General features: G+C 41.1%; 1 protein-coding gene across 1 annotated transcript in view; it reads left to right on the top strand.

Moving 5' to 3' along the window:
- Slc44a1 (solute carrier family 44 member 1) overlaps window positions 1-13378 on the top strand; it is a 205953-nt gene extending 192575 nt beyond the window's left edge. Inside the window, exon 16 of the mRNA XM_008851699.3 lies at window positions 12534-13378. Within this exon, the coding sequence (XP_008849921.1) occupies window positions 12534-12548 (15 nt within the window). The 3' untranslated portion in view covers window positions 12549-13378. The remainder of the gene's footprint in view (window positions 1-12533) is intronic.
- Window positions 13379-16511: the final 3133 nt, after the last annotated feature.

The raw sequence follows: 16511 nt of genomic DNA, 5'->3' as shown, positions 1-16511 counted from the left end.
CACCCTTTGCTGAAAGACCATTCTCTTCCTCCACTGAGTGGTCTTGGCACCCATGTCAAGGTCAAGTCGGTTGACTATAGGTGAGTGGCCGTATTTCTAGACTGACAGTTATAGTCCACTGCTTGGCCTATCTCAGCTGAACTTTTGATACACTGCAGCAGTGAAGTGAGTTCATTTTATTCTCTGACAAGTACCTGGAATATAGTGCTACCTTGGCCTGTGTTTTTTATATATCAGCTGGCATGGGTAGAGGCTGACATCCTCTGCTGAGATGTGAGGATGGTAAGAACGGTGTGCACATGAAATGAATTTATAGCTGATCAGCCCCAGGATTACAAGCCCCACACAACTTGGCCGAAAGAATTCAAATCCTAGTCATTTCAAGATAGGTGTAACTCTCCGTCTATCTCAGCGCCTTTAAATGCATCTGAAAAATATTTATCAAGCCCCTATTCGTGTGTATATAATAAAGAACTTGAATTTGAGGATTTTTGCTTCCTAACATATGTCTAACATAAACTATTTGCAGCAAAATTACCGAAGACAGTAATATTGGCTATTTACAGGTCAAACACAGTTGGATGATGGCTCTCCTTTTTAACAAGTTGATGTTTTTAGTCCTTCTCTTTGTAAATAATTAACACTAGTTATCCAGTTATCTCTTCGTGCCACTCCTTGTCAAAAGTAATAAACCTTATCACTTGTGTATAGAAAAGTGTTCTCACTTTATGTTCTGCTTTGTTGAAGGGAGACAACTACAGGATTGCATAAAACTTACCGAAAGTGACCTTAGACTATTAAGATGCAGGATCTAGGGAAAGGATATAGAAACAATGATTCCATGATTGAGAAACTGTCCTTTAGTCTTTTGAGACTAAACCTTTGTTGCAATATGATCTGCCATAGTATCTAAGATTGATTGTGCTCTCTCTGTCTCTCTCTGTAACTCTCTCCCTCCCTCTCTCCCTCCCCCCCCTCCATTTGCTGTTGCCAGAGATCTTAGAACAGCATGGTCTAGGTAGTGTCTGATAATGTTCAACATTGATGACAGCTGGCACAAGAAGCCTGATTCTGAACTCTATAATAGATTTTTACTTAACTAAGCTCTATTACAAGAGCTTATACCAAGGTCAGAAAGGTAGCTCAGACTCCTAAATCAAAGCTTTTTCTTTTTAAGTTGCTTTAAATTGAGGCATCTATTTGATACTATAAAAACTATGAGTTCTATTTATCAAAAGACACCATTAAAAAAGAGGTATGCTATAGGAAAAAAATATTTGCACAACATGTCTTTGGTAAAGGACACATTCGTCTGCAGATAAGAAAGAAAAAGACAGACAGATGAAATGAATAAAAGATTTGAACAGGCACTTCACAAAAGAGGAAAATCAATGACCAGTGAGCGTATAAAGTGATGCTTAGTATCTTCCTTCAGTCATCATGAAACAGACCAGGGGATCTACCTCTCTCTGGGCACTGGACAGGTGTTAAGATTAAGATTGATTGAGATGTTCTGTATGAAATAGACAAAAATTCAATAAATTTGTTTAAAAGCATTCTTAAAGTAGGAGCTGAAGATGTGGCTCAGGTGGTAGTGTGCTTGCCTAGCATGTACAAAGCCCTGGGTTTAGTCTCTAGCACTACATGGACTAGACCTGATGGCACATGCCAGCCTGGACTACAAGAGACCCTATCTCAAAAAATGGAAGGAATTCTTAAAACATTGTTGAAATACATTAAAAAATTGCTGCCACGCTTAATAAGAAGTTTCTATTGTAAGGATTTCTGATGTTCACTTCCTGCAAATAAGCGAAGACACTGGGAACTGAGCAATTTGACTCCATAGGGAGCCGCTATTGGACCTTTTGCTGACCAAGGCTTCCTTGAGCAAAAAAGACTTTGGGTCAAATAACCAACCAGAACCCTGACATGCTTGTATCAGCCAATGTGAACCTTCACAGAGGCCTTGTGACAACTATGCAAAAGACTGTACCTGATTGCCCTGGCTCCATGATGACTGCATTTGGAACTAGAGACAAGGCTTGATTAGCCAAAGAAATGGCTGTGATTGGTCCAAAAGTCCCTTCTGGGGCTATGAGCAGACTGCATAAGCTCTCTTGGGGAGTGTCTTGGAGACAGACACTCTCCCGTGCTGCCTCTTCTGGTGTTGCAATATTAGGCCCAGTAAAGACTTCTCTCTAATGACTTTTCCTTACCTGCTTGCAGTAGTATAGGCTGAGGGAAACTACAGAGAATGGGCATCCCTGGGTGGGGAGAAGATGGTGTCTTGATCTCACAGGCATGGGTGCCAACCAGTCTCATGGATGATGTATGCAATGCTCATGGCTTGAGAACTAAACAAGTAAGAGTATCTCAGGCAGCAGCATCTGCCCCCAGAGGTGGTTTCCTCCCTCCAGGATCTCAATGTGAACGTGATCCTGGGGGATGATCACCCTAATTTTATAAGTGCCCTGTGCACTGCAGCTATTTGAGAGTTAAAGATCCTAAGGGCCCTGAGAGAATCTGGCACACTGCCCAACACAAGCCCAGCTTATGCTCCTGTCTGCCACTGCTTGATAACTGAAAGGCCATGGCCCCTGCAGTGGTCTCAGTGACTGTCACCCAATACCCTGTACTGGGCTCCCAAACATCCCTGCTTTTGACCAGCACCCAGTTTCAGGCTTAGAACCCCCACTTGGCTGCAGAAGAGGCTCCGGTGGGTGGGTGGGGGTGCTGTTTCTTGGCAGCTGCCAGAGGAAGCCTGGAGCCCACCCATCAGCAGCACCCGCAGACCTGAATCTACCCAGTGTTGATGTGCAGCACCACAGCCTTGGACCACTTGCTGATCTTGCCTGCAGAACCCACCAGCCACTTGGATGCCAGCACTTGGTAGAAGAGGATGTCAACAGCTGAGTGATTCCAATGGTTCTCCACCCCGTTTCTGAATGACCCTCTATGCCCAGCTCCTCAGTGCTGTCCCAACAGAGACAGATACTCTGAGTCATCCTGGCAAGAGAGCAGCTGAGCCATTGGAGAGCAACCAGGTCAGGATGAAGGGAAGTGGAAGCAAAGAGAAGGGATCTGAGCGCTGAGAAAAGGCTGTGAGGAACGAGAGAGAAGACCCTGAGGGCCCTGATCTCCTGTGAAGTCTTCAGGAACAAAGGCTTCAGAACCCCGGCTGAAAGGTCTAACACTGGCCTCTATTAAGGGCCATACCCGAGGCCCACACGGGCCTGTAGCAGAGGGTTACTCACTGCTGTTTACACTTGCTACTGATAGGGCTGCGGCTGTTCCAAACTTGGGGAAACAAACACTGCTAGAGACTAGCACCAAACAACCTCTTGCCTACCCACAATTTCCATCCAGGTCAACCAAAAGAACTTTGGCCAGCTGTTAACAACAAACTGAGATGTGCAAATACACATCTGAGATGTGCTATACAACCACTACATTAAATTAAAATGTTGACTTGGTTGGGAAGCAACCAGAACTCTCAAACACAACTCCTGGGAAAATAAGGCAGCATAAGCACACTGTGAAGCTGCTTGTGTTTATTGATTAAGGGTGAGAATAAATCAGATCCAGCAGTTCCCCTCCTGGGTATGTTTCCAGCAGAAAAGCATACATGTGTGCACCAAAAGACACATTCACAAATGCTTGTGGGAGCCAAGCCTAGCAGTGGAACATGTCTGTAATCCCAACGCAGGGAGAGTGAAGTAGGAGGATTATAGTTTTGAGGTCAGCCGGGGCCACATAGTGAGACACTCAAAAATAAAGCAAAGCAAAATTCACCCCACCAAAAATGTTCATAGGATTATTTGTAGCATCCTCAAATTGGAAACAACTCAAGTTTATCCATCAAAAATGGATGGATAAATTGTGGTACATTCAGACACAATGGCCTGTTGTAAAAAAGTGAAGAATGAATTACAGCTAATTTCAAACAACACAAGTAAATCACTTAGTCATAAGGTTAAGAAAAACAGTACAGGGGCTGGAGAGATGGCTCAGTGGTTAAGAGCACTGACTGCTCTTGCAAAGGACCCGAGTTCAATTTCCAGGACCCACATGGCAGCTACGAACCATCCTTAACTCCAGTTCCAGGGGAATCCAACGCCCTCTTCTGACCTCCCTGGCATTGCACGACACAGGTGCACTCACATACATGCAGGCAATATACTCGTACACATAAAATAAAAATAACAAAATATAAAAAAAGAAAAATGGTACAAAATGAAGCACATAGCATCATTTCATTAATCAAGTTCAAGAGCAGGCAGAATGTATTTGGGGTAAAAGGGGTTAGAACAGTCTGCTATGGCAAGTGCTTTGACTGGGAGGGGATAGGATGGATCTGGATGGTGTTGCATGGATATACACATGTGTAAATATTCATGTTATATATACTTCTGGTTTGTATATGTCCTTGTACTTAAGATACTAAAAGGCATGTTTAACATGTTTAGAGCGTGTTAAAAATGTCTTCTAGCCACCCTTCCCTAGTGTATGCAGTTGGGCAGTTGTCCCTTCTCATTCTCTGTGAACTATTTGTGTATGCTCTGGAGATGCTAAAGCGGGACTGAGAGGAAAGAGTCCCAATCAGGAGTGCCATAATAAATCGGGGGTCTTTCTTTTTTTTAATGTGTATGAGTGTATTGCCTGCATGTATGTGAGTGCACCTGTGTCATGCAATGCCACAGAGGTCAGAAGAGAGCTTTGGATTCCCCTGGAACTGGAGTTAAGGACAGTTCATAGCCAGCATGTGGGTTCTGGGAATTGAAACTGGGTCCTCTGCAAGAGCAGTCAGTGCTCTTAACCACTGAGCCATCTCTCCAGCCCCTAAATCGAGGGTCTTAAACGGAAGTCTGAAAGTAGAAGAGACCTTCTCTCCTTTCTTGTATCCCCAAATCCTAGCATGCAGGTCTTCACTGACCAAATGGGAATCTGGAATATCATTTTCCAAGGCAAAGTATCTTAAAATGTGGATCATAACCCATAGGGGAGTCACATGAATGTCAGAGAGTCACAGGCAGTTTGGTAACAATAAAAGGTTTCTGAATGTGCAATGACCAAAAATTAATTCAGAATCAAAGGCATGTGGACCCAAGGTGTTTCTGGCAGCGCTCGCCCATGTTGCATGTTCACTGGGCGCATAGCTACACTGCAACCTTGGTCCACTTTGCTCTGTGCATGCCATCACACTATACATTGCCAACACTCACTGCTGCTGAGATACCTCAGCTCAGATTCATCACTATGTAGCATGTTATGAATTGCAGTGATTTTGCTGAACACACAAAATCTGCTCTTACAGAAGCATACTTGTTGAATTATAGAAAACGAAGACCTCGGTATTTTTCTGTTGTCATGCCTCAGCATTCTAGATCAAATTATATTACGTTAGACAAGCCAGCACATCCATCTTCATTAGAATACATATTTATTTTCCTCTTTAATAAATGGTAGAATTGGGACTAGAGAGATGGCCCAGCAGTTAAGAGCACTGCCTGCTTTTGCAGAGGACCTGGGTTTGGTTCCCAGCACCCACATGGTGGCTCACAACTGTCTGTAACTCCACTTCCAGGGGCTCTGACATGCTCTTTGTGTCTCTTTCGTAGGCATCGCATGCATGTGGTGTACTTACATATGTGCAGGAGAAATACTGATGCACAAAAAATAAAAATAAATAAATTTTAAAATAAAAAATGGTAAAATTAGAATTGTGTGTATCAAAGACTTGTTTTAAAATACATTTATGATTTATTGTTAAGTAACTCTTTGCTTTGTATACCTACCGTATATGCCTATAAATCCAAGTTGCATAAAATTTCTCAGGCAAAAAGAGGTTGGCTATGGAAAAGTTTAAGAAGTTCCACACCAGAAAATCGGAAGTGCCCAAATGAAAATATCTAATACACAGTGAGTGGGAGCATTCCAACCCAAAGACCCAAGAGACCCTGAAGTATTTCAGTAACCAAATTTACCTACAAATTAGAAACTTCCAATTCATTTTAGTGTTCTGTTATTAAATAAGAATTACTAGATCCTAATGCAAGTATACTGTGAAAGACAGAGCAAGACAAAGAGGAAAGCAACAGCATCAAGACAGCTCAGGGAACAGCCTTCACGTACAGAAACATGGGAGGCCAAGGCAGGAGGATCTCTTGTGAGTTCGAGGTCAGGCTCGTCTGCATAGCGAGTTCCAGGCCAGTCAGGGCTACATAGTAAGACCCTGTCTCAAAAAAACAAAACAAAACAAAAACCAAACCAACAAACAAAAAATGGAAAAGAATAAAAATAAAATATTATTTAAAAAATTACTCAGTTCAGATAAGAGAAATATCTATGAAAATAATTGGTTATTTAAAAAAGGAAGAACCAGAGAACAAAAACCAACTCTTAGAAATTAAAAATAGAAGAAAAATGAAATGCTTGGTGATTTGCACATTTTATGACAAATTTGAGGAAGTCTCACAGAAAACAGGAAAAACAAATCTGAAGACAGAAAAGTGGAGATCCATTCCAGGGCATTCCACACCAAAACAATAGGCACTATGGTGGGGGGGGAGTTCAGAACTATAAAGGAAAAATTATTGCAGAATTCTATGTATGAAATGATGCAGTAAATGTAAAAGACAAAGCCATTTCAGACATGCAAGGCATTTCCGTGCAATCGTACCAGTCACACCAAAGTCATACTCAAAGAAAGGTCATCACTGTTTTCTGGGTTTTTAATTGAATTTTTGTATATCTCATACACAACAGCTTAATCATCTTTCTACCCACTTCTCCACCAGCACCCTCCCATACCACCCCCCAACTGGATTTCATGCTCTTGTTATTTATGTTAAGGTCTATGAAGTCAACTTAGTATCCTCTGATGTCCTTCGGTGCACGTTCATCCACTGGGGTCTAGTCAGACTATCTGGAGTCACTCCCTCCCTTAAAGATCAGCTCTTCCTCACCCAGCAGTCATCAGCTGCCCAAAAGTTCTTCAGCTAAGACTGGGACCTGCTGCCCATTTCCACAGTTCTATGCTTGGTTTTTGTCTGCTTGTGTTTGCATGGATCTTTCGTGTGCTGTCCCTATTGCTGTAAATTCATATACACAAGATCCCAGGACCTGTAAGACTGTATCGATGTGGTCATGCACCTCTTCCCATAGCTCTTACAATCTTTCTGCCATGTTTTTTTTTTTTAAATAATAAGAACTACTTTTATTTAAAGGTAGTTGAGTAAGCAAAACAGTAACTACCTAAAAGAAAGTTGAGGTGTAGTGTTACAAGTCTGTAATCCCAGAACTTGGGAATCTAGGCAGGAGGATCACAAGTTCAGAGCCAGCCTGAACTACAGAGGGAGGACCCTGTCTGAAAAAATTAAAACAAAGACGTAGGATGTAATAATAGTAACAGTAATAATAAATGAGAATAAGAATTTGAAATTATTTAAATTTCAATTTACTTTTTATGCAACAAATATGTTCTGAGTGTTTGCTTTTTGCCAGCTTGGTTTCAAATGCTGGAGGTATAGTAGTAAATAAAATAGACACATACCTTTGCCTTCATGCAACATGTCGGAGAACTGCTTGAGTAATTATTATACTTCTACTTAATTAAATATCTAACAAATAAAAATACACTGAAGAGTAGAAACAGGATGTGTTTATAATATAGTATGATGAAAGAAGAATGAGCCAGGTATGGTGGTGCACACCTGTAGTCCCAGCTCTTGGGAGGTGGAGGCAAGAGAATTAGGAGTTCAAGGCTAACCTTGGCTACATAGCTACTTTTAAGGACACCTGGGATACCTGAGACTCTGGCTCAAAAAATCAAAAAGACAAAACAAGCAGTGTGGGGAAATGGCTCAATTGGTAAAGTGTTTGCCACACAAATGTGGACTCCATTTTGAGTCCATATAAAGAAGTTGTGCTCAGTGGTGCACACCTGTAATCCCTGCCCTGGGGAGATGGAGATGGGAGATCTCTGGAGTTTGAAGGCCAGCTAGTCTAGCCAAAATGGTCAGCTCCAAGTTCAATGAGAGATCCTATCTTAACAAGGTGGAAAGCAATTGAGAAAGACACCCTGCACTGACCTCTGGCCTCCACATGCATGTGTACTCATATATGCACAAACACACAAATGTGTACACATGTGGGCAAGCATGGATGTGTGCAGGCACACAGAAAAGAGAGAGAAAAAGAGAGGGGGGAGGAAAGTCATAAACCTAAAAATAAGTGTGGTAGAAAAATTGAATTATAAATGTGCTTTTCTTTTTGGAAAAGATTTTTAATTTTCTATGGGGTTTTCAGACGAAGCAAAAAACCAGAATTAATAAAAATCCCATGTTAATTGTTTACATTTATCTTAGGTCAAATATTTTATTTGGCAAAATGTTGCTTTCATTAAAAAAAACAAAAACATTTTGTTAGTTGTTACTTTTTGCAAAGACAAGGTCTCACTAAGCAGCCCAGGCCTCCAACTCTTCATCTTCCTGACTCAGTCTCACAACACATGCACCACCGTGGCTAGCTTAAAACTATTTTAATTGACTGAAATCTCTTTTTTTTTTTAAAGCAACAAGTCTCAAGTAACCCAGGATAGCCTCCAACTTGCTATGTTGCCAGCTATGACCTTAAACTTGTGACTCTCTTGCCACAGGTTCCAAGGTGCTGGGACTACAGGCATATGTCACCATGCCAAGTTTATTTGGTGCTGGAGATCAAACCCAGGGCTTCATGTATGCTAGGCAAGCATTCTACCAACTGATGTACAACCCCAACTCTATTAACTGAAATCTTTATAACTCCTAGCATTTATAGCACACTGAATGAAAATCTTACATTTAAATTCAAGTGCTTGCTGGCTAAGAAATTCTTATAGGAAGGTATATTGTTTATATTTTCCTTAAGAGAGAGAATGAGAAATTTTCCACTTCTGACAGAAAGAAAAAACAGTCCCTTGGGGAGATGTAATCATGAACTTATTCTTTCTATTCCATCCAGTCAGAAATGAGGGTGCCAGAAGGGATGCTGATCCATTCATACCAGAAGGCTAGAAAGGTCATGTTACATATTGTTGTAACCTGTGTTAACCTGGTACAGCATCAGCTGTGCCTGTTATTCAGTGAGCCTCTAAGCAGGGTAAATAGATTGCATGCCCTAACTGAACTAGACAAAAGTCACTGGTAGCACACACGCAGTTCATGTCATGGTTTTTAGAGAGGCCACATTAATATTCCTTAACTGTGAGGGCATAATGCCAATAGGGATGTTACTTAGGTACTTGCCATGTATGGTGGTAAAAACTCATTTTATGAACTTGCTATGTAGCCCAGACTAGCCCTGAACTCACTACATAGCCCAGGCTGGCCTCCAATCCTTTATTTACCTGCCTCTCAATGTTGGGATTAAAAGCATGCACCACCATGGCCAGTTTAGGCTACATAGTGAGTTCAAGGTCAATCCGGGCTACCTAGTAAATCCCTATTTCAGAATAAAATTCATTCTTCTAAAGTGTTTAAGAAGCAAAAGTGTCTTGTAGCAGCCAATTAGATGGAGCCTTGAACTTTGAGTCTAAGAAAAGTTACTCTGCCTCCCAAGGAATCTGGTACCTCAGGAATGAACATTCTCATTCATCCTTGGGATGAACTAGATTATGCTATGAATTTTCTTCATGTTCAAGAGTAATGGGAAAGGGTCATCAAATCTTATTCAGTCAGATTACATAGTATTTTTAAGGGTGGTATTTGGCTTCTAAAATACTTTTTAAATTTAAAAAAGGAAAAGTCACATGTAACATAGTTTCCCCGGATGAGATCCTGGAACAGAAAAGGACATTAGGGGAGATTAATGAATCTGAATAAAGTAAGATGTAGTCTATCAATGCTGAGTCAGGAGTTGTGACAAATGTACCATAATGTTCTAAGATGTAACAAAAGGGGAAAGCAGGTGAGGGCTAATGGGAACTTAGCATTAACTTTTGTAACTTTGTAAACTTAAAATTGTTCAAAAATAAAAATTAAAACTAAAGATAGTAGTACAATAGTTTGCTCTCAATCTCAGACAAATCACAGCTTTAGCACAAGCCTAGTGTCCCTGCCATGTGACCTTAACTAAGTATCAACCAGGATCAGATACTAGTCTAATTATAGGAAGGGTTATTTTCAGTGGTAGGGCAAAAAAAAAATCATGAAAGTTAAACTACAAGTCATGATAGATAAAATCACGAAACACAGAACTGATGAACCAGCAGAGTTCAGCAATCTCATGGGAAATGGGAAGTGCTTGTAATTTCTTAGGCGAGGAACTGAGGGATTTACGTCATGCTCCAGTTGCCAAATGCCTTGAGGTTGGTGAGAAATCTGAGACAGGAGCATCAGCAAAGAGACAGTAACTGGGATGTGAAACAGAAATCTCACAACCAGAGCTCTGAGGTGAATAAGCAGTACTGTTCCAGTGCCTCATGCAGTTTGTTCCAGATACCTGGAAACAAGCAGAACCCAGGGTAGGGACAAGTGTATCAGCAGATCTTCGCATTACCTAGTGGAGCCATAGAGCCATTTCACAGCTCCTCGTTCCAAGATGCAGCTCCCCTCATGTTGTGGTCAGGACTAATCTGATCACTTCTGCTTGTCCTGCATTAACACCATGCTTCCTTCAGCATCTATCTGAGTCTGCACTTCTCTTCAAGTTCTCTTTCCAGGGGCCTATCTTAATGGATTTTTAAGACTTTTTTTCAGTACTGTGGATAGAATTCCAGACCCTGCAAAAGCTAGGCAAACACTCTACCAGAACCATGTAACCAGCCCTAAAAACTTACTGAGAAACAATTTCAGACTTGTGGAATGGCTTTAATAAGAATGATACAAAGAACATCATGTTACATGTTGTTAGACCTAGTGTGAACATTTACTCCATCTGCAGTGTCACCCTTCTTATTTGCACACACACACACACACACACACACACACACACTACGACCTACATCTGCTCTTTTAGAATAATTTGAGAATAATGTGCATGTATTAAGGCCCTTCCAGCCTGTACATCAATATGTACTTCCTAAGAAGAAGGGCATCTTTTTCAGAACCACAGTATCATTTTTTTTCAGTTGATTTACTATCACTGTCTGAGGGATTGAATTGAACTGTGGGAACACTCATTATCCTTGTCTTTCCTTTACTAACTGAATTACAGAATTGTAAATTTAACATTTTCATTTGAATTTCAGATATGGGGTCTTTGAAAGTTTCATAGAACCAGATTTTTTAAAATATATTTTAAAAAATATTTTATTTATTATTTTTATGTGTATGCATATATTGCCTGCGTGTAAAGCACACCCATGTCGTGCAGTGCCCACGGAGAACAGAAGAGGCTGTCGGATCCCCTGGAACTGGAGTTACAGACAGTTGTTAGCTGCCATGTGGGTGCTGGGATTCGAACCTGGGTCTTCTGCAAGAACAGCCAGTGTTCTTCACCACTGAGCCATCTCTCCAGCCCCTTAAAAATATTTTTAATTATTATTTTAAAATTTTATGTGAATGAATGTATTACCTGCATGTATGTATGTGCACCCACATTGTGCAGTGCCTGAGGAGACCAGAGGAGGGCGTTGAATCCCCCAGAACTGGAGTTACAGGTGGTTGTTAGCTGTCATGTGGGTGCTGGGAACCAAACCTGGGTCTTCTGCAAGAGTAGCCAGTGCTCTTAATTGCCGATCCAGTACTCCAGCCCCAGAACCAGTTTTTGAAGATTTGTTTTGAATTTGGCTCATGGGTTTATCTCAGTTCAACTATTCTAAAAACCTTGTCAAAGAATAACACTGATACCAGTAATGGGAAATACGAATCTAGCCTTCTTTACATTGTTAGGTGCTGTTCTAGGCTCTTTGTCTACACCAATGCGTTTAGTCCTTATAACAGCCATGTTAGTTAATTTTCTGTTGCTGGGATAAAATACTCTCACAAAAGCCACTTAAGGGAAAAAGGATGAGCCATAATTGACTGTACACTTCTGCTCCGCTAGTAGCTGTCTCCTCTTTCTTCAGTGCAGGACATGAGCAGAAGGAATGGTACTTCCCACCTTTCATGTGGGTCTTCCCACTTCAGCTACTCCAATCAACATAATTCCTCACAGGCACGTAATCCATCACAGTTGTGCCTGGAGGCTTGTCTGTCATGTGATTTCAAATCATGTCAAGTTGACCATCAATACTAACCATCACAGCCACCTTAAAGGGTCATTACATTATTATCTTCAGTTTTGACTTAGGGAAACATAGGTACAGGTTAAATGCCTTGCTCATCAGTCAGAAAGGGGTACAATCAGAATTTGAACCCAGACTGTTGCAGATATCCATTTTAGCTGTTGATCTGGTGTGTGTGTGTGTGTGTGTGTGTGTATTCAACCTTTTTAATATTTCATACTCCTTAAAGATTATCCCACATTATTTATCTCAGGTTATTGATTGCTTCTTGTTCATTTTTTTCCCCTAGGAGAGATGCATTAATTCTCTTGATGTGTTTATTTTTCAGTTGAGGAAGAGATGACTGGTCTCATGAGCCCAGAAGAATGGACTCAGAGGAGGCTGTTTACACCAGGTTCCCACTCACCAGCTGTCTGGAAGGAAGGGCCGGATCTGATTACTTCAATGGAAGCAAGCAACAAGGTTCCCCAACCACGAATAGCCAAGTGGATTTGCTGCCTAATAAATGATTAATCAGAAGCATTTGATAGTAATCTGCCTTGCAGCCATATCTTCAAACTTCATGTTACTTTCTCTCCTGTATGTTTAACAGACAAGCCCTGCTTCTCATCCAGTGAATGCTGGCCTAAAGTCAGGACTCAGGGGAATTCTCTGTGTTCATCCTGGGTTTGTCCTCTTTGACTCTGCTATTTATAGAACTCATGTGGGTTAATAACTACTATTATTGAGGCCTGCTGCATGCTAAGCACTAGGATGGGTGCTCTACATACACTGAATATTCACAGTAGCCTTGTAAGTTTGTACTTATCATTTTGCCCATGAGGAAACAAGGATACCCAGAGACACTGTTTGCTGTGGTAAGATCACACAGTTGACAGGATTAGAATCCCCAGGTCTAACTCTAGAGAGCCTCTATTATAACATTATGCTTTGCTCATTATTGCTCCTACAATATCTGCATGGACATCATCAGTCCCTGTCATGAACAGGGGTGGGGATGCTGGTGTAAGTGCATGGACGTGTCATGGGGGAGGGAATTAGGGAGATTTAGAAGCACAGAATCATAGAATTATTTTGTAAGCAAAATAATACTTATTGTTTTCTTACAACCTGTGAGTCAAATCTGCCTCCCTAGCCTATTTTTGTAAATAAAGTTTTATGGGAACAGGACCATACCCTTTATATTTTGTCTCTGACTCCTTTCTTTCTGTAATGGCAGGGTTACATGATTATATCAGACACCTTATGGCTCTGGCCATATAGTTCTAATTCATAGTGACTCTTGAATTAGATGACTTTAGGAGAAAGCCCACAGTTTTTGTTAAGATCAATTTATTGATTTTTCCTTTGACTGAGAAATAACTAAGATTGATCATGACTACATAATCACTGTATTCTAATGATGATGGTGGTGGTTGATATGGTGGTTGATAGGGGATTTTGTGGTATGTACTGATCTAATGAGGGAAAGATAGACAAGGGACAGAAGGGAGAGATCTAGGTCTCTGGAACCCAAGTTAGCTCCTTGATCCAGAATTCGCCCACTCAATGCCCTTCCTATTTCTCCTGAAAATTGTGTCCTGAAATAACTCTGCTCATCAGTATGTGAGTAGCCTCCCACATACAGCATACTCCAGTCCCAACACCTTGACTTAGAAACCAAGACAATCTGATCTCTAGCAATCTCTTTTCCCATCTCTTTTCCTTTTTTTCTTTTTCTTTTTAAACCACAAGGAAACCATGCCAAATGTGAGTTTATATTTCAAGGCTAATTTATTTGTCTGATTCACTTTCATGTAAACAAAAAGGTAAATACATAATACTTGTAGCCATTGGTCTTAGTCTGTCCAGGCTACTATAACAAATTACCATAGACCATGCAGCTTATAAACAACAGAACTTATTTCTTATAGTTTCAGAAATTGAGAACTCCAAGATCAGGAGCTGTTTTCTGGTTCAGAGTCGCCACCTTCTCACTGTACCCTCACATCTTGGAAGGGACAAAGGGTTTCTCTATGGCTTCTTTATTTTTCCAACATACTCATGAAATCTCTGCCTCTATGACCTAGTCAGAGCCCAAAGGCCCTACTTCCTAATACCATCACCTTGGAGAATAGGATTTTTAACAAATGAATTTGGGACAGGACATAAATATGCAACCCAGATAAGTTATATTTGACAACAGGAAGCCAGGTTTAGCTTTCATAGATAATACTACTTTTCCTGAGCCAAAAGAATCATAAATGTATTAATCACTTTCCTACAGATGTCCAGTTGTATTTTTAAAATTGCCAGCTTTTTAAAAAACTGTAGTATCAGGGGCTGGAGAGATGGCTCAGTGGTTAAGAGCACTGATTGCTCTTGCAGAGGACCCAGGTTCGATTCCCAGCACCCACATGATGACTATGAACCGTCCTTTAATTCCAGTTCCAGAGGAATCCGAAGCCCTCTTCTGACCTCCGCTGCATTGCACGACATGGGTGCCCTCACATGCAGGCAATATACTCGTACACATAAAAACAAAAATAAAATATTTAAAAAACTGTAGTATCATATATGTTTTCTTTCAAATCGCTATATATTTTTTCACATTGCTAAGTTTTCGTGACTGTAGAACATTCCACCTCCTATATGTTCTAGAGTTTTCCTAACCTTTTCCAGTATTAGAGCATTCAAGGGTTTCTCTCTCTAGTCCGTGTTTCATACCCTTCCTCTATTTCTTGGACTTGTTGTTTTCACCGTGTCGTACTTTGCCCAGGCTGCTTCTTTGGCTTGGTCAGGATACTATCTTCCCTTCCTGTCTCTTGTTAGGTCAAGGTGTAGCCCAGGCAATGGAAGGACACACACTGTATTTATTTAATCAAAGAGCATTATACCTTGTTTTATGTCCTCCGTCTCCCTCATCCTTGACCTTCAGAGTGAGAGAAGCATCTCACAAGGCTTATTTTCCCAGAAAGAGCAGACACAATACCCTTTTAACTCAGCAGGCACAGCCATGTAGTACCGAAGGACTCACAAACACCACTATTTGTTTTGAGAAATAGTATGTAGGTAACCTGCATTATGTATCTTCTATATGTCAGGCATTATTCTAAACATTTTTACCTACTAATAACTCTATCAAGTGGATGTTGTTAATACATTCATTTTACAAATGAAGTACAGAGAGGGTAAGAAATTGGCCCAGGCCATACGACGCATTTGTAAACTGGAATTTGTTTCAGACAGTACATATAACACTAGAGTTTGGGTGCAGTCAGTTATGCACTATGCCACTTTATGTCCCTAGGCTCAACCTGGCCCATGCTATTTTAGACTATCTGTAGAGGAAGAGGGGCATTTGAGCAATGCACTTAACTTGCAACAGTGAGATGTTCCTTTGTGTTGGGGAGACCTGGCTGGGAGCCAGCATCCTGGGGAGATTTCCTTTCACGAGGAGATAGACAGGCAGATAAATTGACTTTGTTCACAGTCATTCTCTGAACAGGAGTCTAGAAGCATGTCCAGGGCCAGGGCAGGGTATAGTGCAGACACTTCTGCCTGCCAGGCCTCATCCCACTATGTGACGGTACCTAGCTTAAAGCATGCCACCACACAGGGAGGAAGTATTGTGACACAGTAATAACATAATAGCTAGAGTTTTTAGCTCCTAATCTCTCCTCTAGGAAGCAGTAATGTCTCTTGCAATGGACGATGTAGAGCTGGGGGTGGGGGTAGAGAGAAGAAATTCAGAGAGCTTTCTGAAGGTGATTAAAATTATTAAATTGAGCTGGGCGGTGGTGGCATCCGCCTTTAATCCCAGCACTCGGGAGGCAGAGGCAGAGGTCTCTATGAGTTCAAGGCCGGCCTGGTCTACATAGTGAGCTCCAGGACAGCTGGGGCTACAGGGAGACCCTGTCTCATAAAAGACAAAAAAAAAGAAAAAAATTAAGAAAGGGAATGAATTGATATTGGCCTATAGTTTGTGGAATGATGGAACTTCAGGGTTCACAGTGACAATGTCTCCACCAAGTATGCTTCCAATAGCTGGACTCCTTCCTCAAATGACAGCTGTGTTAAGCAAATGCCCAGCTTCTGTTTGGATGTCTGTACTGGTGGGAATCTCATTATCAAGCTGTAATTCCAGCTTTGTGGGACACATTTTATTTGACAGTTGCATACATATATACAATGTATCTTGATTATTTCTACTCCAAAATCCCTCTTCCCACTTTCCCCAGGTACCCTGACAAGTGCCTTTCCAACCCGTATGCCATCTTAAAAAAAAAAAAAAAAAAAAAAAACCCAGTAAGTCCAATCAGTGCTG

The sequence above is a fragment of the Nannospalax galili genome, unplaced genomic scaffold (assembly GCF_000622305.1).
Source record: "Nannospalax galili isolate Female #2095 unplaced genomic scaffold, S.galili_v1.0 scaffold105, whole genome shotgun sequence".
NCBI lineage: Eukaryota > Metazoa > Chordata > Mammalia > Rodentia > Spalacidae > Nannospalax > Nannospalax galili.
The sequence above is the reverse complement of the archived record's forward strand: the minus strand, read 5'-3'. Positions and strand labels throughout refer to the sequence as shown.